The sequence below is a fragment of the Toxorhynchites rutilus genome, chromosome 3 (genome assembly GCF_029784135.1).
Source record: "Toxorhynchites rutilus septentrionalis strain SRP chromosome 3, ASM2978413v1, whole genome shotgun sequence".
Lineage (NCBI taxonomy): Eukaryota > Metazoa > Arthropoda > Insecta > Diptera > Culicidae > Toxorhynchites > Toxorhynchites rutilus.
The window spans coordinates 261,858,151-261,885,317 of NC_073746.1; the positions used below are offsets into that span (position 1 = coordinate 261,858,151).

Below are 27,167 nucleotides of genomic sequence, written 5' to 3' on the forward strand. Positions count from 1 at the left end.
TCACTTTCATACATTTAGTATTCATATAGATTTCACTCCAATAATTTACTTCTTTCCAGATACCTGTCACTTTCAAAAGCTCTCTGACGAATGCGCCAACAGCTCTGAGTTTGACTTCCAATTCAACACACCGCCAACATCGGTGGTTTGTGCGTTTCCATACATCATAGCGTTCACATTAGATTCGATGGAGATTCGATTGCTGGTAAACGGAAATTTAGTGCACACCGTTATGATGGCCGAGCTGCAGCTGATAACTTCCAAGAAGGACATATATTTCGTGACAACCGCCCCGGAGTTCATCCCCAAAGGTGCCAAACTACGTGGTCCCGACTCTGAAGATCACGAGCTGATCAAACCACGAATCGAGGAAAGTAAGGTGGCTCAAGAGGACGAAAGTCCGGGAAGAAGTCGACTCAGTTCAGATGAGGACAACAGTACCCTAAATACAGAAGGTCAGGATAGTGGTTCAACCGATAGCCGAAGCTCCGGCCTTGCGACGCCGGAAATACAGCGCGCAAGGTCTCTTCAAAGTTCCCACCCCGATTCAGAGAAAACCAAAGATAGCGCGCTTTCGGTCGACGAGCTAAGGAGGCCTATATCGAAGAGTAATTCCTACGGTGAGGGCGGTTCTTCGTTCTCGATACCGACTACAACATGCAGCAAGGATTTAGCTAAACATTTTGGCGCACAACCTCAACCAAACACAAAAAATCTCTGTAAACATTTCGGAGAACCATCGGTCCCTCCAAATTCACCCCAGAATAATACAATCGTTAAAGGAAACTCACCGAGTTCTCCCACCAGAAAATCCTTCATTCGACAACCAACGTTAAACATAAATAAGTCACAGCAAAACGAGGGTGAAACGTCCCCTTCCAATGGAAGCTCAACTAAACCTCTGCGCATTTATCGAATCCCACTAACGAATCTCACAGGAACGCACGTACAATCACATCACTACCATTATCCAAGCACTGACCCTACAAAAAAACCAACGGCGATTGCTACCAAGATGCAACCATCGAAACCGAGGGAAGCCTCGAAAACACTGACATCTTCCAATGAGGAGGAAGAGGATGATCTCCCGGCAGCTTGTGAGGCCGAAGTAACCCCAAAGATGAGTATATTCGAGCAAATACAACAAGATCTTCAGGAGTTGAACAAGAAGGAAAACCTCGAACATCAGGATGATCTACGGAGCACAGTTCTTACGCCGCTGTAAGCAGTAAGGTGCAGCATAGCTACAACAAGTGCTTTGTGCAGCTCAAAAATTTCTACAGCCCTCCAAAATCACTTTTGTGCTACTTTACAAAAGATATTATCACACATTGACGCATTGTTACATTACGAGAGCGCAAACAGGAGCGTTTGTGATGAAAAGCAAGGTTTCATGCTAGGGAATGAGAGCACAGATTTTCGTCCCATGAAAATCTCCGCTCGATTTCCCTAGCGAACGACACACTCGTGTCTGGCGGTGTTTGTTGTTGTCAAATAGTTGGACGGGAAGCGCAAAAATTTGAACAAAAAAGTTGCTGACGCTGTGATGTGCTTTCCGGAAACCAACAACTTGTTACTGTAGAGTGGGGAAACTATTTAGCTAGTACGATTGAGGTGATAGTTGAACTGTCTTGGATAGTGCTGAGTAAATTGAATCTCTGGAAACTCAGAAAAATGAAGTGGTTCTATATTTATGAAACGCAATGTATAACAGTCGTTATGGTTACATTTTCATGAGCAGTTTTGCTGCGATCATGGTATCAGGCTGTTTTTCTGGCATGTCCAGGAAAAACTGGAAGGTTGGCAACTCTGGATGTCACGAACGTAGACGTAATTTCTTCAAACTCAGTAAAACAAATGAATGAAGCAGTTCTCTTTATTCCCCGCGGTGAGTGACGTAAAATAGCAAAGGTTCTCGCTTTATTGTGGAAGCCACCTTACTCTTTAGGAGCTGTCTACATACCACGTGGACAACTTTAGGGAAGTAGGAGGTAAGAAAATATCCATGCTTGACCACGGGGAGGATTGAGCGACCTGAGGGTGCTGGCCAGTCAAACGTTCATATATTTTTTTCAAATATCATTGATCCTCTTCAGTGAAATCTGTATTATAGAAACGTGAAACAGTGAAATCTGTATTATGGTCATTTCACGTAGACTCTGAATGACGAAGCTATTTCCTATCACCCTCATAGCCCAAAACTATAAAAATTAAATGATTCCATGGTTGAGCCTTCATGATATGTGTAGATGATTTTGCATAAAAAAATTATTTTCTATACATTTAGTTATATCTCGAGAACAGTTAGTCTTAGGATAATAATGTCTGTATAGTTTTTCATACAGAAATACGTGTAAAATAATTTTTTCAAAGTATTTTAATTTCGTCAATTTCTAGGAATCAATATTTACATTTGCGTGGGATTGTCCATGCATCACTAGTCGTCAAACCAAAAACAATTGAGCCAATATTCTAATAAAAATATATATGAAATAAGGTAGCTGATTCAGGACATTTCAGGTGGAGATAGAGGATCATATTTGATGAAAAAATCAGCATATGTACAATTCTCAACTAGGACAGAGTTGTTGAACTTTTCTTGAGCCTAATTTTTTGTCTTCAACTGACTCTGATTTAGGAAGTACGTTACTTAGGATAAATAATGCTGCTCATTTGAAAGATAAGAAAATGCTGCGTTGAATGCAGTTGTAAATCATTCAAATGTTTTATTTTTGTTTTATTGATGGAATCAAGTAACTTTTAGAGGTAAAGAAGAAACTTAAAATTTTGTGTTTTATGATTGTTTATTATAATTATATTATTATTTTTATATAATTTTACAAAAATACATTCTATCAGCCAAATTGAAGTTCTCCAACCACTCTATAATTTCTTCCTTGACCACACCTTGTTATCCTTCTTGTTATCTTCCACTAATTGAGATGCTTCACAACAGTATTTTATGCAAAATTTCCTCAAATGAAAGCAATGAAATCGTGCTATATGAATTGAAGACAGTTTAGAGCAAAAAACCAGTCTCAAGAAAAGTTCAATAATTCTTCGTAGTTGAGATAAGCGTTCAATGAGCGTGGAATTTTTGATCAAATATGATCCTTCATCACTTGAAATATTCCGTATCAGCTACCTTAAAACCTGTTTGTCGTTATGTTACAATATTTTGAACAGATATAATACTTTTCGATATTTTATTCAATTTATGAGAAAATTTTCTCAACAGTTTGAACATTTCTTAAAATTTCAATAGGAATTTAATTGATTTCTCAAAAATTTGTTCAGTTAGTAGAAAATCAATGAGTCGTGAGTTTTCTCAGTGCATACTTCCTACTTAATCTTTTCTTCTCGTGAAATTCTTTTTAATTGATAAAAAATAATCTATGCATGCAGAATTGTTCTGTTCGTTCTTGTGTGCTTCAAAAACTCGAAAATTTCGGCACTGATGGAGCTCATATTATGACACAATATACAATCCACTTCAAGGATTGTTATGTCTACTGCCAACACCTCAGGAAGGTTCAAGATTTCCAAATGGAATAAGCACACCTCTGAAATAAAGCTGTGAACGTAAATTAACTTTCTAGTATTGAATACATATTCTAGGTTATAGCAACACATTTCTTTGCAATCGTGAACCAAAATTGCATCTGATAATGATTTTAAATCCATTTTTTTTATTCGATTGGCGTTGCTCAAGATCAATCTTTGGAATTGTGTTGTTTATATTCCGATGCGGATTGTTTAACTGTATATTGCACGTTTCCCTATTGGCAGACCAGATAGCCTTTATATCTTCGAAGATAAAAGAAATACAAAGTATTACAAGTATTTCAAAATTAAACTCATATGAAACATGTTCTTTGCTTTGTTACTCATTCCTTTGCCATAAATTCTCAATGTACTACAGCAAAGCGTGGCAGGCTACAGCTAGTAAAATTTGAATCAAAATAAACTTAAATGGAATTAAAAATTTATTTCAGTTCACTATTCAGTTAATTTCTCAATTACCGTGATAAAATAAGAAAAACAATGTCCACGTGGATAACAGGGGGAGGTGTATGAAAATGTCCACGTTTGTCCACGGAGGGGGAGCAGTTTCTTACAGTTCAATATACTGGCTTTCGAAATAATTTGACAATTTTTTTTTCCAAAATATATATTTTTATCAAGGCTCATATGGCGTTAGCCTGACGGGGCCGGGAGTTCAATATTTTGACAGTTTTTGTCTTACAACTATGTTAGTAATATGTAACCGATTACTCGCGGTCGGCTCGAGGTTAATATTACAAGTGTTCTCGTAATTGGGATGTTGCTGTCTCCAATGCTCTGTACGTGTGCCCGACACGGAATACTTTCTATTGGGATGCAGCTGACCATTAATCAGCAACGTCTCCTAGTCTGTACCCCATATCTAGCGTGGTGCGTCTTCTCGACTCGAGGAATCCAGGATAGAATGGTCACTAGCCGGCGCAATCATCAGCTCGTGTAGAGTTGTCATGAGCGGTACAACCTTTGGCTCTTGTTGAATCATCAGTGGACTGCACAACCTTTGGCCCGTGTATCTGTAAAGAGTGTGTCTATCGTCGACATCGGCGTTTCTGAGGAACAGGTATAGATGGAGCAGAAGATCAGGATCACGGCTACCTAAGCTATCCTGAACGGGGATATCCGATTGCCTGCCTTGTGCCCTCAATGCTCTGGAGATTTGAGAGCGGGCAGCATGGAACCGGATACACGACCAGACAACATGCTCGATGTCGTGGTAGCCATCGCCACAATCACAAAGAATGTTTGCTGCGGGTCCAATGCGATAGAGATGCGCGTTTAGGTTGTAGTGATTGGACATAAGCCGAGATATCACGCGAATGAAATCACGACCTACATTCAATCCCTTAAACCAAGCATTCGTCGAGACCTTAGGGATAATCGTGTGTAACCAACGACCGAACTAATGTTCACTCCACATGCGCTGCCAACTAATGAGTGTGTGCTGACGAGGAATCTGAAAAAATTCATTATAGGTAATTTGCTTTTCAAAAAGTGTGCCTTCTGAAGCGCCCACCTTAGCTAGCGAGTCCGCTTTCTCATTCCCCGGAATCGAGCAATGAGAGGGAACCCATGCTAAGGTAGTCTTGAATAATTTTTCGACCAAAACACTCAATAGATGTCTTATTCTTGTTAGGAAATAAGATGAGCGTTTATCAACTTTCATTGAGCGGATTGCCTCTATTGAGCTGAGACTGTCTGAAAAAATAAAATAATGGTCGATGGGCAGTGTTTCAATGATCCCTAGAGCATAGTATATCGCACCCATTTCTGCGACATACACGGAACAAGGATCTTTGAGTTTGAAAGAGACACTGGAATTTTCATTGAAGATGCCGAAGCGTGTTGTGTAGTGATGTGTTTTTTCATGTTTTTTACTGAAATTAAAACAAGCCGAAAAGTAGAACATTTTTATCGATGAGGGTATAATGGACATTTAGTGGGGGGTATTTTGGACAGGTCAATAATGTACGAAGCGTAGAAGTTTATTATTCGCTCGTGAGAGGAATAATTTCGCTCTCTCTCAGTGTTTGTGCGTCCATTGGATGTGAATATGGATGTGACTGTCCATTTCAACCCCACAAGTGAAATTATTTCAATAATTAAAATTTACCACTTACGAAGGAATTTAATTTTCCGTACGTAGGGGATATGGGGGTAAGACGGACATGTTAAGGAAAACTTCAATTGTATCTTTGGAAACTCATGTTTTCAAAAATTTAAAAGCAGTTTCTTACAGTTCAATATACTGGTTTTCGAAATAACTGGCCAAATGTTTTATGAAAATGTGTTTTTCCATGTTTTTTACTGAAATTAGCGTAGAAGCGAAGCGTAGAGATTTATCGCTCGCGAGAGGAATAATTTCACTCTCTCCCAGTGTTTGTGCGTCCAGTAACTGAAATAGAACGAAAAGAGAAAGCAATATAAAAAAGAGTTCAATCCCTTCTTCCCTTCACTTTCCATCATGCATTGGATGTGATTTTGGATATGACTGTCCATTTCACCCCCAGTGCAATTATTTCAATAATTTAAATTTACCACTTACGAATGAATTTACTTTTCCGTACATACCTAATATCGCTTCTCTGTCAACTCACAAACCGAAATATAACAATCAGCGAATTCAATTTTGCAATTAAATCACTCAAAATGCTTAATATCGAAACCGCAAAAGTTACATCCACACGCAGAATCATGTTTGATTTTCGGTTTTGTCTCCCTATTCTACTTTTTATCAGTATTCATTGTCATAGGATGGTTTAAATATTCTAGAATATTCCATTAGGGATTGTTAACCGTTTTCACCGTTTTACCGTTTTTCCATAACCGGTAATTTTACAATCAATAACCGGTAGTTTCGGCAATTTTTATTTTTACACTATAAATAATATTTGCCTTTGTGTCGCTCTGAAATATTCCTCGAGAATCAAATAAGATCGATAAAACAAAACTGACAGTGTTGCGCCGATTCTATGGCCTCCGAACTTCAGTTCAAAAATCGCTGCTAGATCCGAAAACGAAACACTAGATAAGCTTCAGCGATGAAGAACTGAATCCCTGATTGGAAGGATTGCAGAAGGACGTTTCGTATATGCATATTTGTTCCCGTATATGAATAATCATTCTGCTCGTGGTCGTGACACAATTATGGAGACTTTGGCGTTTTCTATCAAACGTCGTGAACTGTATTGATCAAGCAGGCATTTGAAATTGTTCCTGACTTGATCAATTTTGACAATGACGATATTGATTCAGTAGCTGGACAACAGGAGGAAAAAAATCCACTGGACGATGGGTAACCTGCCGAACAGTTGAGCATCAGGGAGCATCAAACTTGAACGACGATTGCAACAGTCAATGGTATTAACGTCCAGCCCAAGCTCAACGTATATAAACGGATTGCTGCAAACACTCGGACAAGAATTTTCGTACAGAGGGCATCAGAGGCAAATACATGACAATGGTATTCGATACTCTTCTACCCAATATAATTGAGGGCCTTAGAATGCAAGGGGTGTAAGTGACTTGATCGATTTCTCTTCATCAACTTTTTCATTAGTTAATAACTCAACTGCAAAAAAGTTCCAATTTAAGTTCGCTATAGAATCCGATACATGAGGTTCTGACCTATCTTCCACATTGTCAAATACAACTGGGAATGTATTTGCAGCTAAGTTATGACCAGAAGAGAGAGTCGATGTAGAGAAATCGATCAAATCACTTACACCCCTTGCATTCTAAGGCCCTCAATTGGACTCGAACGGGCGTTTTCCTCTTCTGGAAACTTTTTTAATGAGATCCGATTTACGATAAAATTAACATTTTCTGTGTTCTTAAGTATTACTTTAACCAGCAAAACCTTGTAAATTTTTTTTTTGTAAATCATTATAAATAATAGCCGTTTCTACAAGACAATGGTTTATTTTAAAGTATGTTTTTACCGGTAATGAAATTTTCATTACCGAATAACCGGTTATTGAAATTTTGACACGGTAATGCAATCCCTAGTTCCGATCAACAGAAATTTTAAATTCATAATGCAACTATGCAAATCAACCACCTGTCCACCATACCCCCACTGTCCGTCTTACCCGCGGTTCCCCTACATAATCACAATTGCCAACATTTGAATCCAAGGCAGTTCATACCCCCGCTGATAAAATTTCTCTTCAACTATTTCTTGTCGAGGGAGAAATTTTTGACAGTGGGTGGTAATATTTTCAGTGCACCAATCTTTGTAATTCTCACGGTACTATTTGAACCATACCATGGAAGAAAGCTAAACCTTTTGAATAGCACACGCTGTACTTTATCAATCTACTGAGCCCTTAGTATTGATAAGTCTTAGAAGGTCTTTCTATTCTTCGCGAGAATGAGGCAGAATAAGCTCCACTGTTTATTTATTTTCATTGTTGTCAAATGACCCTCACAGTGTTGCAAACGTTTGAGATTTGGTTACGGAATGGAACCCGAGCGACATCGTTCATAATCCTTTTCCTAGAGTTATACCAACCAATATCGTGAGTGTTTAGTATCAACTGTAAATCAGTAGCAAATATAAACACTATTTACCGATAGTATTCTAGCAAAAACAAGAAGAATTTGAAAAATTGTAAGCCGTAACAGTTGTTACCTAGAGTTTTACACCCAAAATATCATTACGGAGTGAAGACACATCTAGAGAAAGTATTATCTCTTCCAAGACTTGACTTGTTATATCTACGGAAGCTGTACAGACCATAAAGACTATAGAGTTGAATCATAGTTTTAAGCATTTGATTTAATAAATATTTTGTTGAATCTATCTGCAATGTGTTTTCTCTCAGTAACAAATAAAAAAGAACACCTTTAAAATTCCATCAATATATATATTTTCGTTAATCTCCGTTGGTAAATTTTGTTCGAAACTGGCATTCGACACGCTATTGCACATGGACCTTTGGTTCTCGAATTCACACATGCCTCAAATCGTTTGCCATTCCCAAACTGTAAATCTACTTGTCTATCAAGTAATATCACTCAAGTTATTACAAAAATTACAAATAAATGATGATAGTTCAGTGTGTGTGCGTGCTAATTTTGATTGATGCCACCATCCTGTTTTAGCGCATTCTTCTCTCCGAATGACTAGATCAAAACATTCTTCGCTTTCTCAGAAAATCCTCTATCATGTACCGAATATTTCGCAGGCAACACATCAACCTCGGTTGAGTTCTTCCATGGATGTATAATACAGCACAGGTTAGTAGTTCACAGTCACTAAATACAATAGATTTCCTCTATAGAATTGTGTTAAGTCTTATACTGTTATAAAAGTTTCACTAAACTAAGTCGCCGACCGTAACTGTTTTGGTATATCATTTACAATAAACACACGTTTCTCTCTACGATCGAACTGCTCTTAGCGAGACCATGAATACATATCCCGAAGAGAGATCACTTCTAACGCTAAGCAGATTTCCGGTACTATTTTTTTGTAAAACGAATACAAAAGTTGCGAAAGGAAAACTGAGTACCCTTAAACATACGCTATCTAGTATATGCTAACTGGCTATGGAACCGGGCAGGAATATTTCCACTGCGGAGGGACTTCAGATCGTCAGATCTTCCCATTCTTCCTTCGCTCGCTCAGACAGCTCGATTCGGAAACTCACGTTGGCGTTTCTCAGTAACTCGTAGCAGATTGGCATCAGCGGGTTATGCCGCAGATCTACCACTTCCAGCGAGTCCGAAGTGATGATCTCATCGCGGTCGATGTCGATAATGGCGTTGTTGTTTGCCATCAGCATGCGCAATTTGGGCATTTTGAACACGACAGCGGGTAGCGTGATGAAGGAGTTGAATGAAATGTCCAGCATCTCCAGCGAATGTAAGTCGGCCAGTTCGTCCGGCAGCTTAGCCATCTGGTTGTGTGACAGGTTGAGATCTGCAATAAAACCAACGGTAATTCAATCCAGTAAGAACAAAATCCCAAAAACCTCTCACCTGTAATCAAACTGAACTTTATCGCAAATTTTGGCGAAATCTTTGTTATGACATTACCGCTCAGATCACAGGTCTTCAGTTCGGTGTGTCTCATCAGATGGTAAACGGCGTCCGGTACCTGAATTAGCTCACACTCAGAGAGATCTGAAAATCGAGAGAGAGAGAAGAATATTCTTCATCAGTTCACACTTTACGCATCGGTTAATTTCTTTTTCGATCACTCAAAAACACCAATATTTCGTGGGCTTACTCAATTTTTTGGTTTCCGATGCCTCATTGCAACGGGTGACAACTTTGGCCACAAAAGAAGCCATCTCACGAGACGCAGAACCGTTTCAAAAGCAACCGACCCGCAGCGTGGTAAAGGTGTGAGCTGTTCGAACAGCACCTAATTATAGAAATGACTAAACACCTTTGTGTCTGCGCCTCTTCGGCGAGGAAACCGACCGCGTGCTATCGATCAATTTGTGGGATAGCGTAATCGTACTTCGACGAAGATTGCGGTTTTGGCTTTGGGAAATCCCCCTGCACTTCGTTTCATTCAGCAGAAAGCTAATAAATGGATAAATAACCTGTGGCCCACAGCAAGAACGAACGTGAACCAAAGGGATTAAAAATAAAACTGAAATGTCGATTTGCTCTGCGAACTACCTTGCAACACATATAGTCGGTGGTTTCATACGAGAAAATATGTTGCACTAACTGTATTGTTCATGCGTATTAGTGATAGCAGCGGCTATGCGACGCGACATTTCAGTTTGTTTACATCGCTGTTTTCTATCAAGCGAAACCACCACATGTATACATGATGGCATCAGCTGTTTGCTTCTACATAATCGAATAGGGTTCTGTATGAATTCATATACAGCAGAATAAAAGTGGAATTGAAATTTGAATTTTTTATTTTTACATTGTCGGTGCAAATGATTCACTTATTAGTGAATCATTTGCTTTCATTTCATTTTCATTTTATTCATTCACAACAAATACTTGCAGAGTGAGGACTTCTCCTTTTTAAATTCTGCAATTGGATTAAATACGACCACATCTTAAATCTTGGATCAAAATTCAATGAATAACTATTTTCTAATTCTAATTTCTAATTTCTAGCCAATCTATACATTCACGATGGAACCGCGTGATCGAATGATTTCAATTTCAACTGGTAGCTGGTTCCACAGAATAATTGCTCGCACGAAGAATGAGTCTCTAAAATGAGAGGTATTTACTTGTGGCAGAACAAAATTTTCGGTTCGCGTGCTTCTAAAAGAAATAAGCTTCTCAAAAAGACAAAGGGGTCCATGATGGACTATTCTAAACAGAAAGATGATGTATCGCATTTTAAGAACATTATGAATAGAACATCCCAATAGCTGATTGTGAAGATGAGAAACTCGAGAAAACGTGCTAATACCGAATATCCATCTAACACACCCATTTAGCGCAACCCTCAATCTCTGTTAATTCTGTTAATTCCAAGCCATAAGTGAAGTAGGGTAGTAGGAGAGATTTAAATAATCTTATTTTAACCGTGGCAGACAACATACTTGCAGTAAGCCTCAAATGGCGCAGGCCAGCATAGATTTTGGAGCACTGTGTATTAATATGAGCATCCCACTCCAAATCATACTGAAAAACAACTCCCAGATTGGAAGCTTTGTCAACATATTCTAGAACTTCATTGTTGAGAAGAATATTTGGCAATGAATGTGATCTCTGACTTCTACTTATAAACATAACTATCGTTTGAAAGTATTAATAGGGAGTAGGTTACGTTCTGACCACCGACAGATATTCTCAAGATCCGAATTAATTACCCGAGCCATTCATCGACGGCGCTATCGAGGGAGCAAAAATATAGCTGAACATCATCAGCAAATATGTGGATCATACAATATTTGAGAATAGTGGGCAAATCATTAATGAGAAAAGTAATGGCCCAATCACTGACCCTTGTGGGACACCTCACATTATGTTGACCGAATTTGATAGAGTTCCTTGAGATTCAACTACTTGGGTGCGCTGACAAAGATATGACCCAATAAGGTAAACTGCTTCCCGGGAAAAGCTGTACTGATCTTTTTTTCAATAATTTGACATGGGACACTCTATCAAAAGCTTTTGAAAAGTCAATGACAAGTAGAAAGGCTGCGCCTTTCTTGTCTGCAAATTAATTTATGTCACCAAGAACCTTCAACAAAGCCGATACTGTACTATGTCCAGCTCCAAAACCTGATTGATACGGAGTAAACAGGTTGAATGTGTTGATAAACTCCTGCATTTGATGTTTGACAATTTTTTCGAAAGCTTTGGACAACGAGGAAAGTATGCTAATTGGACGCAGGTTGTTTAATGCCGAATGTTATTGAAATGATAACGTTGGGTAGAATCAATTTGATGAATTTCAAAGGGATGCCGTCAAGACCAACAGCGTTCGAAGTAATAGATTCAATTGGTTTTGCAACCTCTGATTCATTATATGCAAGAAATCTAAAACCATTCGGATTTTCTGGAGGTAGTGGTGGTAGCTCAAGGTCACACGTAAAGTTTTCGCTGAAGAAATTATTGATTTCATCGCCAGAGTTAGTTATCTTTGATTGATTATCAGCAGGTTTAGACACATTGAGTCTCGTCCACAATTGCTTGCTAGAACAGCTGGAATGCAAAACAGAGGAAACGTAATCAGCCTTGGCTTTGTTGATTAAATGATTTAAGTGCGCTACACATACAGCGTCACCGTCACTGTCCCGTCAACTATTCTCTTGGACTTATTTTGCCGACGTCAAAGTTGTTGGTGATTGTGTATGTGAATGCTACCATACGATTTCCATGGGAGAATATTTGACATTTCATTCCTTTGCGTTGGCTTCACGATGACGGGACGTTGTATGTGTAGCGCACTTTACACGGTTACGCAATCATTCATACTGCGCTTGATCAAAATCACTTCTGCTTCTTATCCACTGTTTGTATACAACATTTTTCGAAATCATGGCATTACGAATTGGTTCATCAAAATGAAAATTATTTGATCTGGGGCGACAGGTTCGAATTGGAACGAACCTATAAAAAAGGTCTAATATACGCATGTTTAGAAGATCAACTGCAAGATCTGTATAATACATGCTAAAGAGTAAAGTCCAGTCGATTTGAGCCAAATTACTAAATAATTGATCATAGTCAATTCGTCTACTGTCTCTGAAGAACTTCGGTTGATTAGAAGGAACACGAGCAACGTTAATTGACGAAAAAATTATATCGTGTTTAGAAAAACCCGGCGCCGCTACTTGATTGAAGTTAACGATAAAATCTTCATTGTTTGTTAATAATAAATCAATCAGAAATCTTGATTCATTATAAAACATTGCAGTAAAAGTGGAGTCTAAACGTGTTTCTCTGGAAACCCCGTTTTTTCATCTGGCGGCACATTTTTCAGGATCTGAACGACCGATTTAGCTGAAATTTTGATGGAATACGTAAAAAATTATTCTCTGCCGCAAATTTTATATTTATATTTTGAATCCCAACAAATTTTAAATACAGCTTCAAACATACTCTAAACATGCCATAGGAGATTCGAACACTTGAATAAATCTTCAATCTATATAAATAAAAGCAAAAGGCACATAAAGTTCGCACATGGTTCATTACAAATGCTCAAAAATTATTGATACTCCAGCAAATTCTCTCGACATCAATCCCAGTAAAAATCCGAAAAATCAACCATGTACATAAAATGTACATGGGGATTTCAAAGTTATGTTTGATGCCAAATGTCTTTAAATTGCATGAAACGTCGAGATTTACTGTTATCTTAAAAAAAAAAGTTTTGTCGAAAATTCACTTTTTGGCGCTCGGTAGTTTTTCCGTCAGAAAAATTGATTGATGTTTTTTTCATAGATAACAGTTAATCTTGACGTTTCATGGAATCTGGAATAATAAATCAATTTAGGCGCATGACTAGACTAGTCGCATAGGAATATTGAGCGAAGCTAAAGCAAAAACTAAATAAAACGCCTCTCTGATTTTTTTATATGTCATGTAAAAATCCGATTCTTTCCGATGTTATGGAACTTTTACGGAACTATAGAGATATAAAAGATTTTAATATAAAATTCAATTTTTAAATAAAATTTATTACCAGTGCATTCAAAATGTTATTTTACCAAAATAGTTCATTAATTTTCCAATAACTTTGTCATATTTCAATCAGATATTTGAATTTTTTTGAAGGGAAGATCAAAGACGTTGAATATGCCCTTTTAGGATATTTGTTTTTCAGCTTTTGAATTGCGAATCTTGTTTCATTAGCAACAGTTTAATAGAAGCGTGTGTAAAAGCGTGACTTTATAGATTTTTTTTTATAGAAGCCCATTTGTTAGAAACATAAAACCTACAGTTACATTATTCATTATAATTTACGCTGGGTATTTTAAAATATTTTGTACTAGCTGACACAGAACTGTTCATTGATTGATCTTCTAGTCGAACCTTTATTATTTCCTTTTACTATAAGTTTCCTAGTACTTCAACCAAAACTCGTCATAATGATGTCAAATTATTTTCAGACACAATTCTCGTTCAAGATTTTCCATCGCTTGCAAATAACATCTTCCTCCGTTACATGGAATACATGTTTGATACTAAACTGTAGTTATAAGATAGAGTGCCTTTTTTCACTTGAAAATCCTTTTCCACTTTCGAACAATGATCAATTTCGTTAGCGCAAACAACAAATGGACTAACAACGCTTGTTACAATGTAATTGTAGGACATAAGGAAATTCAAATTTCTAATTTTCCTTCATAGTTTTCCGAAAATTTTCAATTATCACTTTTATGGGACCCTCCTTCCCCTTCCAAAGAAGAGAGGGGTGTCATACCATCATAGGAACATTTATTGTACTGCAAAATCCTCACATTCCAATTTTGATTCCATTTGCTTTATTATTTCTCTAGTTATGCAGAAATTTCTGTTTCATTTGTATGGCAGCCCCTGTGTGGATCACCGGGCTCCGTGGGGTATGCTACTTTTGCCCCGGGACTCGTAAACACATCATACCTCTGCAACGGCTGTAACAAGGAAGCCCCCGATCAGCCATGTGTCGTGCTCATATGAGCTGTCATACCGAGCTTCAGGGTTGCTATAAAAGCGGTATACATAAAAGGAGAACGGTCAACTTGGCGGAAAAATCATAACTCATAATAAAAAAAAACCGCTTTGGTTTCGACTCAATCCTCAGCTTTAAAAAAAAGTATAAAAAAAATTTAGCGCCCTTGGTCCTGAGACTATGAAAACAATAAAAAACGAATACAATCAATAATAACGAGAACAGAATTAAAATTTGCTGCTGGTGTAGGGTAAATGATCTTGGTTTGTCCAATTTGGGATGTTTTTACGCAACTAGTAAATGCAAATCGATTTTTCTTCATGAAAATCACACATAATCGATACGAGTTTGGGTTTGTTGAAAACCCCCAAGTCTCTAGTTGTTAATACTACCATAAGGTGTTGAAATTATTAAAATTTTTATGTTTTTTAACGATTTTCCTTAAAGAAGAATTATGATCATGGTTTGACCACCTCTGATCATGGTTTGCCCAAAAAAATGATCATGGTTTGTCCGGTTTTAGAAATCTCCATTTTTGAATGAAAACATTCGAATTCACAAGTAGATGTTGCATTTATCATTCCTTGAGTTTACTCTCATCATATTGATTCATTCATAATTTAGGCTTTCTTCAGAATATTGCCTTTTCTTGGGCATTTTAGAAGTGTTCACCTCAACACACTCAACACAGAGAAACTTTATTTCTGCTATCCGCGAAGGACACAATAAACAAACTGCAGCGCGCCAAGTGGTTGCCATAGAAATCATGTGGACAAAACAACATTATTGAATTGGACAACTCATGATCAGAATTGAGTTCATCAAAATGCGGTAATTTAATGGTTTAGCTATGTAAATCCGATACAAATGGTGAGCAAGCATGATGTTTACAATATTTATAACTGTTGTAATCCAGGAAAGGTCTGAATACGTGCCAAATAATCATCTGGTGATCGATTAAAAGTTAGCTCGAATGAGGGGCGCATTGACACAAATAGAAGGTGTATTTTATAATCCTTTAAAACATGTGATTTCGTAAAAATATACTATCAAACTACTATAAATCATGTAAAAGGCAATTTCATTTATATGTTTCGAAACATTCGAATGCCTTATTTGACACAGGAGCGCTGAATTAGAGCATTCAAAAAAGTGGGCAAACCATGATCATATTTTCGACTGGACAAACCAAAATCATTTACCTTAGTATTTTTTCAAAAAAGACCAGGAGATTGACTTCAATTATATATGACGATCATCTGAATCGGTCTAGTAGTTCCAAAGTTATGAATTTTTGAAAAAAAAAGTCATATTTGGAAAAAGAGGAAAAAGTTGATTTTTCGGACAACCATAGAATGGAAATGGCCACCTCACTGAAAAGATAAAAAAGTACGGGTCTAATGTTTTGCGATAAAAAACAAAACTACCACTTTTCATGAAAATCTGAGAACCACTATATTGGTTTGGAATGGAATGGCTATATATATATATAGATTCTCAATTCCGTTCCGAAGGTAAAAAGTTGTCGGTGTTCATGTTGTTAGGTGGAAAATGTTTGTGTATAAATCATGAATCACACGTAAGCACTGTTGATTTTATGCGTAGCGATTTCATGATCGCGATGAAATAAATATAGAATCGCCAGTGGCTTCAGTGAGTAGATGTCTAGAAGAAGAAATGCATAGGCAATAACGACACAAATCGTGACGTATTAACAACTTGTGTATTGTTCTCGCAAGAACAAGGAAGAATCTTGAATCAACAATCTTCAGCTGCTTCTACAAAATTACGCTAACTATCCATTCATTTCATTCCTGATTAATCTTGAAGTCTTATTGATGACTTTTAGCGATCGGACATTGGATTTTCTTGAGCTCGAGTATTGTTTCCGGGTTGAAAGTGATGTCAAAATGCAGCACATTTCAAGCCAGATTCGAAGAAAGTATTTTCCAGCGGTGAAGGCTGTGTTCTTCGGTGGAAAACTGATGGTGAAAATTTGTTCCGGTTACTGCCGCCTGTCGTCACCAACACACAATCGATTCAGTTCGGATCTTCTGTTTCTGTTTGAACAATGCGATCGTAACTTGGGCACCATTCTTCTAGTTTTCCGACAACAAAAACCTAAACACTGAAAGCACCTCACAAGTGGCGGTATTTTCTATTGTAGTGAACATTTTAACACAGTGAGAAAAGCAAGAGCGATACTGACCACCGCTACTACATCTGAGCATAAGACTCGTTTAACATCACGATGCCAGCCTTAGCCCAGCCCTCTGATGCGCTAGACAATAACGTCTGTTATTTTCTGGATAATCCTCGTATTTATTGTTTAGGAAAATCACCATGGTTGCAGTAAAAAGACACTGATAGACAATGTTTTCCGAAACAACATGACAAATATGAGCGTCGAGGTTTTTGGGTATGTAAAACTATGTGGTTTTAGTAGTCGAGAGCAAATCGGACGTTGTTGGTTTGTTGTGCAAAAAAAGTTAATACAATAATTTTTAAAACAAAATATTTATATAATGTTTATAATTTCATGACAGTTTCATCAATAATAAACTACAATCAATTCACCTCAGTTATATTGCAGTGAGCATCCATCACGAGCTCATTTCGTCACCGACTTGTCGAAGCATCCGTTTGGCAACAAAGTGGCGAAAAGTCAGTGAACATGAATTATCTACAGCTAAGCAACGCGATAATTGGACAATTCAAATTATGTTGTACAAAACCACAACGGGGGACACGGCTTGAATGGAGGAGAGAAAGCAATGTGGAGTAAATTGAATACCGAGTGGTTTGGTCGATGCATCGAGTGGGCCAATGCATTTTAAGCACCAGAAGAACATTATGTTGGCAGTGTACTATTTTTTCTGTTTTGATTGTGTATACATATTGCTTTAGCGCATGAACTCATGAAGGGACTTAATTCAGCAGATGGTCAGTAGTTTAGGTAATTATCAAATAATCAAAACATAGCAGTGTGATCTAACACAACAGCGCACCTTTCCATTCGAGGGTTTGGGCAGATGCGCATGCAGCTGATTGTACAACGCAATTCACTTTGAGATGTGATAAGTAGTTAATACGTTTCAAGATTCTGGCTTGGTTCGCTACGTCATTGAGAGCGGTCAACGACTTGAGCTGTTAATTTTATGGTGCTTGATGCTGATTTAGGCCAATACCTGGGAGTTCAAAGTAATCTAATGAGAGCAATTTCCGGAGATGGTCTCGAATAAATGAAATGTGATGTAATAGACATTCAAAATGCATTGCCACATAAAATATAATTTTATAAATTCACGAGCAGAACAAAACCATTTACGCCCATTGAATAAACAAAGTGGGAATTTACAGCCTTACCTAATAAGCATTACATTTCCAGCAACCTCGCACTGCCGATTCAACAGATCGACATAAAAAATTACACCAGCATAATGAATTAAACGGTAGATGCAATTACAGCTGTCGCCTAGGCGAAATGGCATGAAGATTAATGATATAGTCCGTATTTGTTTGTTTGAACTGTAGATACGAAATTATGCTTCGTCAGTTCTATGGAAGTGTGGTTGGAATTGCTTGCGGCTCAATTGAATATGCTCACGCTTTGGCTAAAGCATTAGGTTAGGTAACGTATGTACTAGCATGCTGGAGAATATCACAAAGTTGTCAACGCGATGATCGTGAGCAGGTATAATAACGTAATTACCTGTCTCAACAGAGGGTTCATCCTTTACGTAATCCTATGGTAGAGAAAAATCCAAAAGTTTCTTCGAATAAGCAGTGCCTGGGAAAAAATTCTGAGTTCTCAATGCGATGCAATTGTGATATACAATAAATAAAACAGGTTCGATGTTACGATTACAAATGTTATTCAGATTAGATACCACACAATAACCAAATTCTGGAGATCAAGCAGTTAATAGTTCATAGAACCCAATGCAAATATAATCTCTTGAATCGAGCGATTTCGAAAGAAATTTCTCTGAATCATGATGTATCGCTTGTGATCGATGGGCTTTGTATGATTTATATGCAAAAAAGGAAAGGGAAAGATGATAGAGGTGTTGTTAGTCCGCATATAAGAAGGATTCCACGATGCTGCCGGGGCCACAGTTCTACACTAAACCAGTTATACACTCTCCCGTTTACATACCACCGAAAAATTCGGTCAAAAAATGCTAACTTTGCCTGTGACTTTCTATTTTTTACACAAGAGACAATTAATACTCAGAATTATCTGGACGAGAGCTCGAAAAGAGGCTGCTCCCATTGTATAGGAAGCACGAGATCCCAAATTTCTTCAGAGCCAGATTTGGCGTCATTACACTAAACATATTCTAGAATGACTTTCAGAAAACAACAACGAGCTCGTCGAAAAAGACATTAACCCAACGAATTGACCCCTACTGCAACTGATTCAACGTTACTGAGAATTGTCAAGCGCATATTTGAGAAGGAAGGTTCAGTTTTCCACAAATATGTCTGATTTCATGAAATGACTCAGCATCCAGAAACTGCACAAATGCTACTTTGCAGAAGTTGGTGAGTGGTGTTAAGTCAAAAATACGATAATTTTTTAGAAAAATTAACAACCTACTTAATTTTTTTCTTTCTACTAACATGTTGAGCTTTACCGAAATATAATGTTTGATACATTTTCACAATTGTGTTATTTTTATTTCTCGTTCCGCATGTTATACAGGGTTTTCCAACTTTAAATTCCGAAAGTAAATTGAAATAAAACACACTTAGAACTCGAATTTCGATGAAACTTTTATTTCAAATTAAAATTTGGTTTATGCCATTATGGGTGAAATACAACATCATTCAAATGTCCACCTAAGACTTCCTCGCACACCTTGATCCGGAGCAGGTAATTTTCGATGACTTTTCGGCACATATGGGGCGGTATCTCGGTCATAACTTCACGAATGTTGTCTTTCAAATGTTCAAGAGTTTGTGGAGAGTTGGCATAGACACGGTCTTTCGCATAACCCCACAAAAAAAGTCTAGCGAGTTCAAATCGCATGATCTGGACGGTCAATTGGCATCACCAAAACGCGAAATTATGCGTCCCTCTAATTTCGTTCGCAATATGGCCATGTTCGGTCGTGTTGTGTGGCACCTGGCGCCGTCCTGCTGAAACCACATGTCATCCGTATCCATATCTTCAATTTGTGGCAAAAAAATATCGGTTAACATGCGGCCATAGCGCTCACCATTCACAGATACCGTCTCGCCGTCCTCATTTTCAAAGAAATATGGCCCGATGACTCCACCAGACCATAATGCGCACAAAACAGTGACTTTTGGCGGATGCAATGGCCTCTCAACAATCACGTGTGGATTTTCTGAGCCCCATATACGGACATTTTGGGTGTTCACATAGCCACCGAGCTCGAAATGTGCCTCATCGCTGAAGAAAATTTGATGCGAAAATTCAGCATTTTGCTGCTGTTGTTCGTTCACCCAATCGACGTATGCCCGACGCATTCCATGGTCACCACGCTCTAATTTTTGTACCAGTTGGACTTTATATGGATGTAGGTGCAAGTCCCAATGCAAAATTCGCCACAATGATGTGTTTGACAAGCCCAATTGCTGAGCACGCCGTGGAATCGAAACATTCGGGTCATCCTCCACACTGACAGCAACAGCAGCAATATTTTCGGCCTTACGCACATTACGATGATGCACAGGTTTCAAAGCATACTTTCATGAAATATACGTTTATCTAAATGAATGCAGTCTATATTCCAAAATTCTGGATCCTCTTCCATATCCGCACTAGCACGAAAAATTCTCGTATGCTCTTCTTTGTCGTAGCACACCTCTATACAGAGGACTTCCTCTCCTTGAATCGAGCTGTGTGTATGTGTGTAAAATCAGCATTAGGCATGAATGATATCCGCTCGTTGTGTTATGCTACTCACTCGCATCTGTGTTTTCATTCTATTCTATTCTAGTAGAACCCCGATTATCCGCGGAATAGTCTGGCTAGGTCACCGCGGATCACGAAAATCGCGGATAATGCAATTAATGACAAAAAAAGAGATGCAAATACAATATTTAGCATGATAACTATGTTTCATCAATAAAGGAATCATTAAACTATCCATCTATAAGGTTGTGTACACCAGAAGTCAAATAATGTGAAAGTCATGACCAAAACAAAAATGCAAAATCCTACACCTCACTGATAATTTCCGGGAAAGTCCATAGCATTACTATGGAACTCGCTTTCGCGGATCATCCGCTCGCGGATAATCGAGGTTCCACTGTATGTTGAAAACAGAAACGAATGTATCAGTTGTTCGTTATTGACAGCTCTGCTCGGGAATGCACACAAATCGGCAGAAAAAATGTATGGGAAAATGAGAATGCTTCCAGTTTTCAATAATTTAAACTTTTTAGGCATTAGTGGATTGTACTGTATAGTATATCAAACGAATCTTAGAGAATTTCCGATCCCATTGGTGTGCAAAGTATCAGAATTTGTTCGTATTCTGTAACAACACAAAAATGATCAATGAGGGCCCTGAGTTTTGAACTCACGATCGATCGCTTACTAAGCGAACGCGCAACTAATGCGGCTACGAAGACCCTCTAAAGTGAACTTGTTCTTTCATATAATTTTTGGACATTCAATATTATGATGGAAATTTCCACCATTATGCAAGGAAGGATTAATAACCCATACATAAGAAAAATGAATTCAAAATGAAAATAAACCTTAATTTTTCGATACAGTTTTTTTTTTGCTAAAAATAAAGATGTACAGATTTTTTCAGAAAATTTTACTGAATTAAATGTGGCAACCCTGTGGTGTAGTGTCTGTTCTCTGCATTTGCATTTCGGGCGACTGATTTACGTGCGACCGATTCGCAGTGGTATACAAAAATAGTCCCACGCCGATGTATTAATTGATTATTAGTTTTGAGTTTTTTGTTAAGTTTTTTGAGCAAGCAAAAGTGATTTATTTCTCAGGAAAAAGAACGGATTCATAATAACACATCGAATGTACAATCATGCTACAATAATGATGTGTTTTAACAACATGTCAAGTTCAACAAAAAAAAAAAAAATAATTGGAGCGATAAACCTCTCAATCTATACATTCGAAGAGTATTCGCACAAAAAACAAAACCAAAATGAACTCATGTCAATGATCTATATCTACAACGTCAGAGGAATTTCCACCTCCACCGAAATGGCCTCTATTGCGGCCAAATACATGTCTGGCATAGTCGGTCGCAACAACAACGTAAACCTTTACTCGGGATGTGCTTTTGCCCGTGTCACTCAAACCCCTCAGTTTACAATCCATGGATAAACACTCATTTTTTTCGATGTTTCCTTGTTTTTTGTTTGGTTTGCCATCAACACTCGAGCTGTTAACATCACCTAAACTGCGAAATTTTTCACGGAAGAGGCAGGAAGGAAAAGTAAACCCGCACTATGTTCAGGAAATTATTACGCAGAATAAAGCGGGTGCCCTGCAGAGTCAGCGTATTTCCCAAGCGCAATTGCGTTCTTCTTGGATCACCCAGGCAAGGGACGAACCAGAGGCCCGGTGAGATGGGTTGGGTTGCGCAGTTTGTCGGCCGTATTGCGCAGATTATTGCCCCGAACTTTAGCGGGTGGAAAGTGAAAACGTCATGCACCGCTTGTGCGAGGAAAGGAAACCATCTTTCAGCGCACAAACTGGCACACTTTCAAACTAAATATACTTTATGAATTTTACGCTATATTTGACCTTACCGGATCGCGCATGAGTCTGAGGCTGCCGGTACTCCCGTGGCGAATGTCGTGTAGCTTACCCAAATTCCGTAAACACTAATAGAAAGCAAAAGTGACCAGGAAGCTTCATTATGAACAGATCCGGTAGAGATATACAGTCTATACAGATATATTATAGTAATTTTACATTGTGGAAATACTAACTGAAAAACATATGTTCTTTGCTCCTACTTGGGCTGGACCTATCTTTACAATTAACCTACTAGGCAATGATACTTAAAACACTTTCAGTTTTACGCTATTACCTCCACGTTTTGATCACTGGTCCTCATCATAGTCGTAACCGACGTTATATAATTTGAACGGTTAAAACGAAACCAGACGTTTCGTTTATTTCCTTGTAATTTCCCAACGAACCCCGACGGAGTTATGTCTGTTTAAAGTCAAGTTCAACGAATTTCAACCTGTTCCGATAACCGATATTTGTTGGCGTGAAATCCTCTGATTCGCAATAAACGACGGTTTTAGAGATCTAAAGCAGAAGCTCACAGCAATTCACAATAGTGTAGTCTGACGATAAAATACCCTTGATGATGAATTATGGCGCAAGGGTTGTAACAGTTTTTTGCAGGCACCAGCACGACATGAACGGCTTTGGCGTTTAACAGCCCCACAAACATCCAAAGCGAGTTGTGTAATTCTTTTTATGCTGTTGAAGCATTACACTCTCTGCCTGCCCAACTACTTCATCGATCTCGCAAAAAATAATTGTTTCAAACTGTTGCTAATCAGCTGTTATACGATGCGGTATGGGAAAGTGGTTTATGAGAAGTAGATTTTAGAACACATTTCGTGCGATGAGATTGTTCTTGTGATAGAACAAAATGAAATAATTGTGTCGGCGTGATTGATCTCACATGTGTCATTATTTGATTTGACCAAACACACTATAACACAAACAATTTAAGAAAGTGCAAAACAAATCTAGTTTATTGGAACGGTGCGGTTCCAATATCAAATACACCCTCAGAACAATTGATAAAAAATGAATGCGATTACTCATCTGCGCGAGCTGCGCTTCATCTAATTTCATCGATTTAAAAATACGACAAACTTAATGTCATACGTAGGTACATGTATCGTTTCAAACAAAGCGAAACACACGCGGTCTGGCTTGCACGGGGATGTTATCAATGTTTACTTTCGCCTCTATACGACGCCACTTTAGTAGTATAATTAGCGTTCGCATTGGATCAGGTACTATTCAGATGACGAGTTGGATAAGTCGAACTACAAAACGATACAATGTCGATGTCGGTTCGACATTGTTGCAATCCGCTAGCTTCCATTTTGGCGTTTAGAAAATTCCACTATAACGACGATGGATTGAGACGTTGCCCTTGAATGTACGTTTCAGATAAGGTTTTGCTTTCGCTTTCGAATTCTTCATATGAACTTCACTTGTGCCGAATTGGCCGACCAAATCTGAAGCAATCTATCTGACCTACTTAGCAATGTCTAAATACTAACGCTCACACGGACTCATATTACAATCGCTTGTAATGCGAATGTAGAAAATCAATAACTACACGACACGAGGTCTTTATGATAAGTAGGGAAAATTAGGGTAAAACCGACACCCTTAGGATTTCCACGTATTTCTAAGATCTTCCATGTTTCTTTGACTTCAAATCGTTACAAAACCTTTCTTTAACTCTACATGAACTATTCTATAGTGCCTGTTGACCATTTTTTAAGTAGAACTCGAATTTTGATAGTATACAAAAATTGATGATTTTAGGTGTGCGGGTAATATCGACACCATGTCGGGGCAAAACCGACATCCGTACCTCTCCGTACCTCTCACGCTAAAGTGTTTATCTCGTTCTACGCAGAGGATCTGAAGCCTATTAATTTAATCACGCCATTACTTTCCGGATTTTATGAATTGATGTCAAATTACCCAATTATCATGGTGTTTTTGATGCAAAAACAACAATAAATGATTCTGAAGCACTTCGTTGTACTTATGACTGGGCATTCGTGTTGATGAAAAGCTATCTTAAGCAGGACTTTATGAAAATATTTTCCTCAAATCATCAAACTGCCGCCTGCAAAGTTACGAGTTGAAACATTACATGACACGTTCCGTAAATCCTGCCAGTATGAAAAAATTCTAGTTAAATTTCTTTTCATCAGAGAAGTTCGCCCGAAAAAGTGAAACCCATGGGATTGGCTTCCACATTAGTTTTTGGACCCGCAGTTTTGGAGATGGGATTTTCATGATTTGGGGAGAATTTTCTCGAATAGGCATGGTTTAGATAGCTAACCATCTAAACGAATGAACAGTCAGAAGTACAACGAAGTACTTCAAAATCATTTACTGCTGTTTTTGTATCAAAAACACCGTGATATTTGGATAATTTGGCATCAATTTATAAAAACTGGAAGCTTATGGGATGGTTTAATAGATAGGGACTTCAGATTCTGGACTGGTCAGCTTGATTACCAGATCAAAAACCTGCCAAAAACTTATGTGGAGTATTCGTACGAATAATAGATGCAGCTTACAAGTATGAGTAATTTGAAGAGCTTAAACTAGCAGTATCCTATGCGTAGAACGAGATACACACTACAACATGGCACAGCTTGGGCGAAACCACCCCAAATGGGTTATTTGAACTGATTGAGAACTAAAGATGATCTACAAATTAGAACTTATTGTGATTCTTGTGAAATTGACATTAATATTGTAAATGAGTGAGAGTTTTTCCATCTGGTTCTATAGTTATGAAACACTGGAATTTTAGTTTTTTGAATATATCGTGCCTGAACACAACAATAAAGTTCAAATGGCCAGTCTTATAAAAGAAGATAGTGATTATATCCTACACTTTATACTTCATTTCAATCGACAATCGACAATTTCAATCTGGAAACTCAGAAAAAATAAGTGGTTCTATAGTTGTGAAACGCATTGTAGGTATGGACATATTTTCAATCGATTGGTACAAAACTCTTCGCGATCTATCGAAAAATGATCGTGTTAAAAGCGTTCCGAAAGACAAGCAGTAAATACGGCAACAGAAAATCCGAACCTAATCGATTGTGTGCATCGAAGCAAATTTTCACATTCAGTTTTCAACCGAAGAACTTAGCCCTCACCGCAGTAAAATACCTTCTTCACACAAACTACCACCTTAAAATGAACTTCTGTTGTGTCTGTTTTTTTTTCCAAAATATATATTTTTTATCAAGGCTCACATGGCGTTAGCCTGACGGGGCCGGGAGTTCAATATTTTGGCAGTTTTTCTTATTATCTATGTTAGTAATATGTAACCGATTACTCGTGGTCAGCTCGAGGTTAGTACACTTATCGGGATGTTGCTGTCTTCAATGCTATAATCCAGTTATAATCCAGAAAAGGTCTGAATACGTGCCAAATAATCATCTGGTGATTGATTATAAGTTAGCTCAATTGAGGGGCGCATTGACAACAAAAGAAAGTGTATTTTATCATCCTTTAAAACATGTGAATCCGTAAAAATATACTATAAAACTACTGTAAATCATGGAAAAGACGATTTTATTCATATGTTTTGAAACATTCGATTGCCTGATTTGACAAAGGTGTGCTGAATTAGAGCATTCAAAACAGTGGACAAACCATGATCGAATACTCGACTGGACAAACCAAAATCATTTACCTTAGTATTTTTCAATCGTCGAATCAATGTTAGAGAAGTTGTTGAGAGCCTAAATATAACGGTTGGCTCGCGCCGTTCGTTTTTGACCAATGATTTAGGTATGAGACGGGTCGCAGCGGAATTCGTACCTAAATTACTCAGTTCCAACCAAAATCAGCATCGCGTCAACATTACTTAGGAGCCATTGGAGTCTGTCCGCGACGACACAAATTTGCTCCAGAGGGTCATAACTGATAACGAATCATGCGTTTATGGTTATGACGAGGAAACGCTCAAATTATCCCAATGCAAGTTGTTGAATTGGAATAAGCAAAAATCGAAGACGAATCAAAACACGAAGCAACTGTCAAAAATTAATATAAATTCAGGGTAATGTTTTTTTAAAGAGCATCCCTCCGACTTGCACAAAATATACTAAATGCCACTTCACTAAAATTCATGTCGGTTGGAAACAAAACATTTTGTCAATCACTATTTTATATAAAACATTTTGTCACTATTTTATATATACAATGCATTAACTAATTCAATTACTCTACGCTGAGAGTACGCAGTAAATCAATCGCGCCTCAGTTACGACGTCAAGGTCAAGGTTCGCTCCCAGACAGATGATACAATAAATGCTGTATTAATGTCCATTTTTGGTTCACAAAAAGATCCGTTTCATTTTCTCGCTTTGATTAGGTTTGCATCATATCACACCAACCAATTTCGCAAGCCTCGTTCGACAAAGTCAGACACAAAACATAGAAACACTGAGAGCAAAAAAGATCGAGTCAAGGTTCAAACATGCAACCATCAAAAATGGGCAGTTAATTGGAGTAAACCCCATTTTTACGCTGAATTGTTTACCTTTCGCAACCTCGCTGTATACGAATAATGAGAGGGGTGACAGATGTTCATAGCGCCGTGTAGACTTACATCGAGATAACTTGATCGACGAGCAAAGCCCATTGGGACGCTGTTCAAAGTGTTTCACTTCATGGTACTTCCTGGATACCAAAACAGACACCAGTATCTAGCGACTACACAGCATCTGAGTAACATATCATTTTCGT

The 27,167-nt window shown here is 37.9% G+C and overlaps 2 protein-coding genes across 11 annotated transcripts in view; one reads left to right on the forward strand and one right to left on the reverse strand.

Annotated features, from left to right (window-relative positions):
• The window catches only part of LOC129779904 (GTPase-activating Rap/Ran-GAP domain-like protein 3), a 310,243-nt gene extending 301,928 nt beyond the window's left edge, over positions 1-8,315 (forward strand). For all 10 annotated transcript variants that reach the window (XM_055787678.1, XM_055787676.1, XM_055787671.1 and 7 more), the window contains one exon: positions 60-8,315. In XM_055787678.1, coding sequence (XP_055643653.1) covers positions 60-1,225 — 1,166 coding nt within the window. In that variant the 3' untranslated portion in view covers positions 1,226-8,315. The remainder of the gene's footprint in view (positions 1-59) is intronic.
• Positions 8,316-8,408: 93 nt separating this feature from the next.
• Positions 8,409-27,167, reverse strand: part of LOC129779908 (leucine-rich repeat-containing protein 20) — a 32,744-nt gene continuing 13,985 nt past the window's right edge. The window contains exons 2-3 of the mRNA XM_055787682.1: positions 9,547-9,690; positions 8,409-9,487 (exon numbers count right to left, since the gene is read on the reverse strand). Of these exons, the coding sequence (XP_055643657.1) occupies positions 9,153-9,487; positions 9,547-9,690 (479 nt within the window). The 3' untranslated portion in view covers positions 8,409-9,152. The remainder of the gene's footprint in view (positions 9,488-9,546; positions 9,691-27,167) is intronic.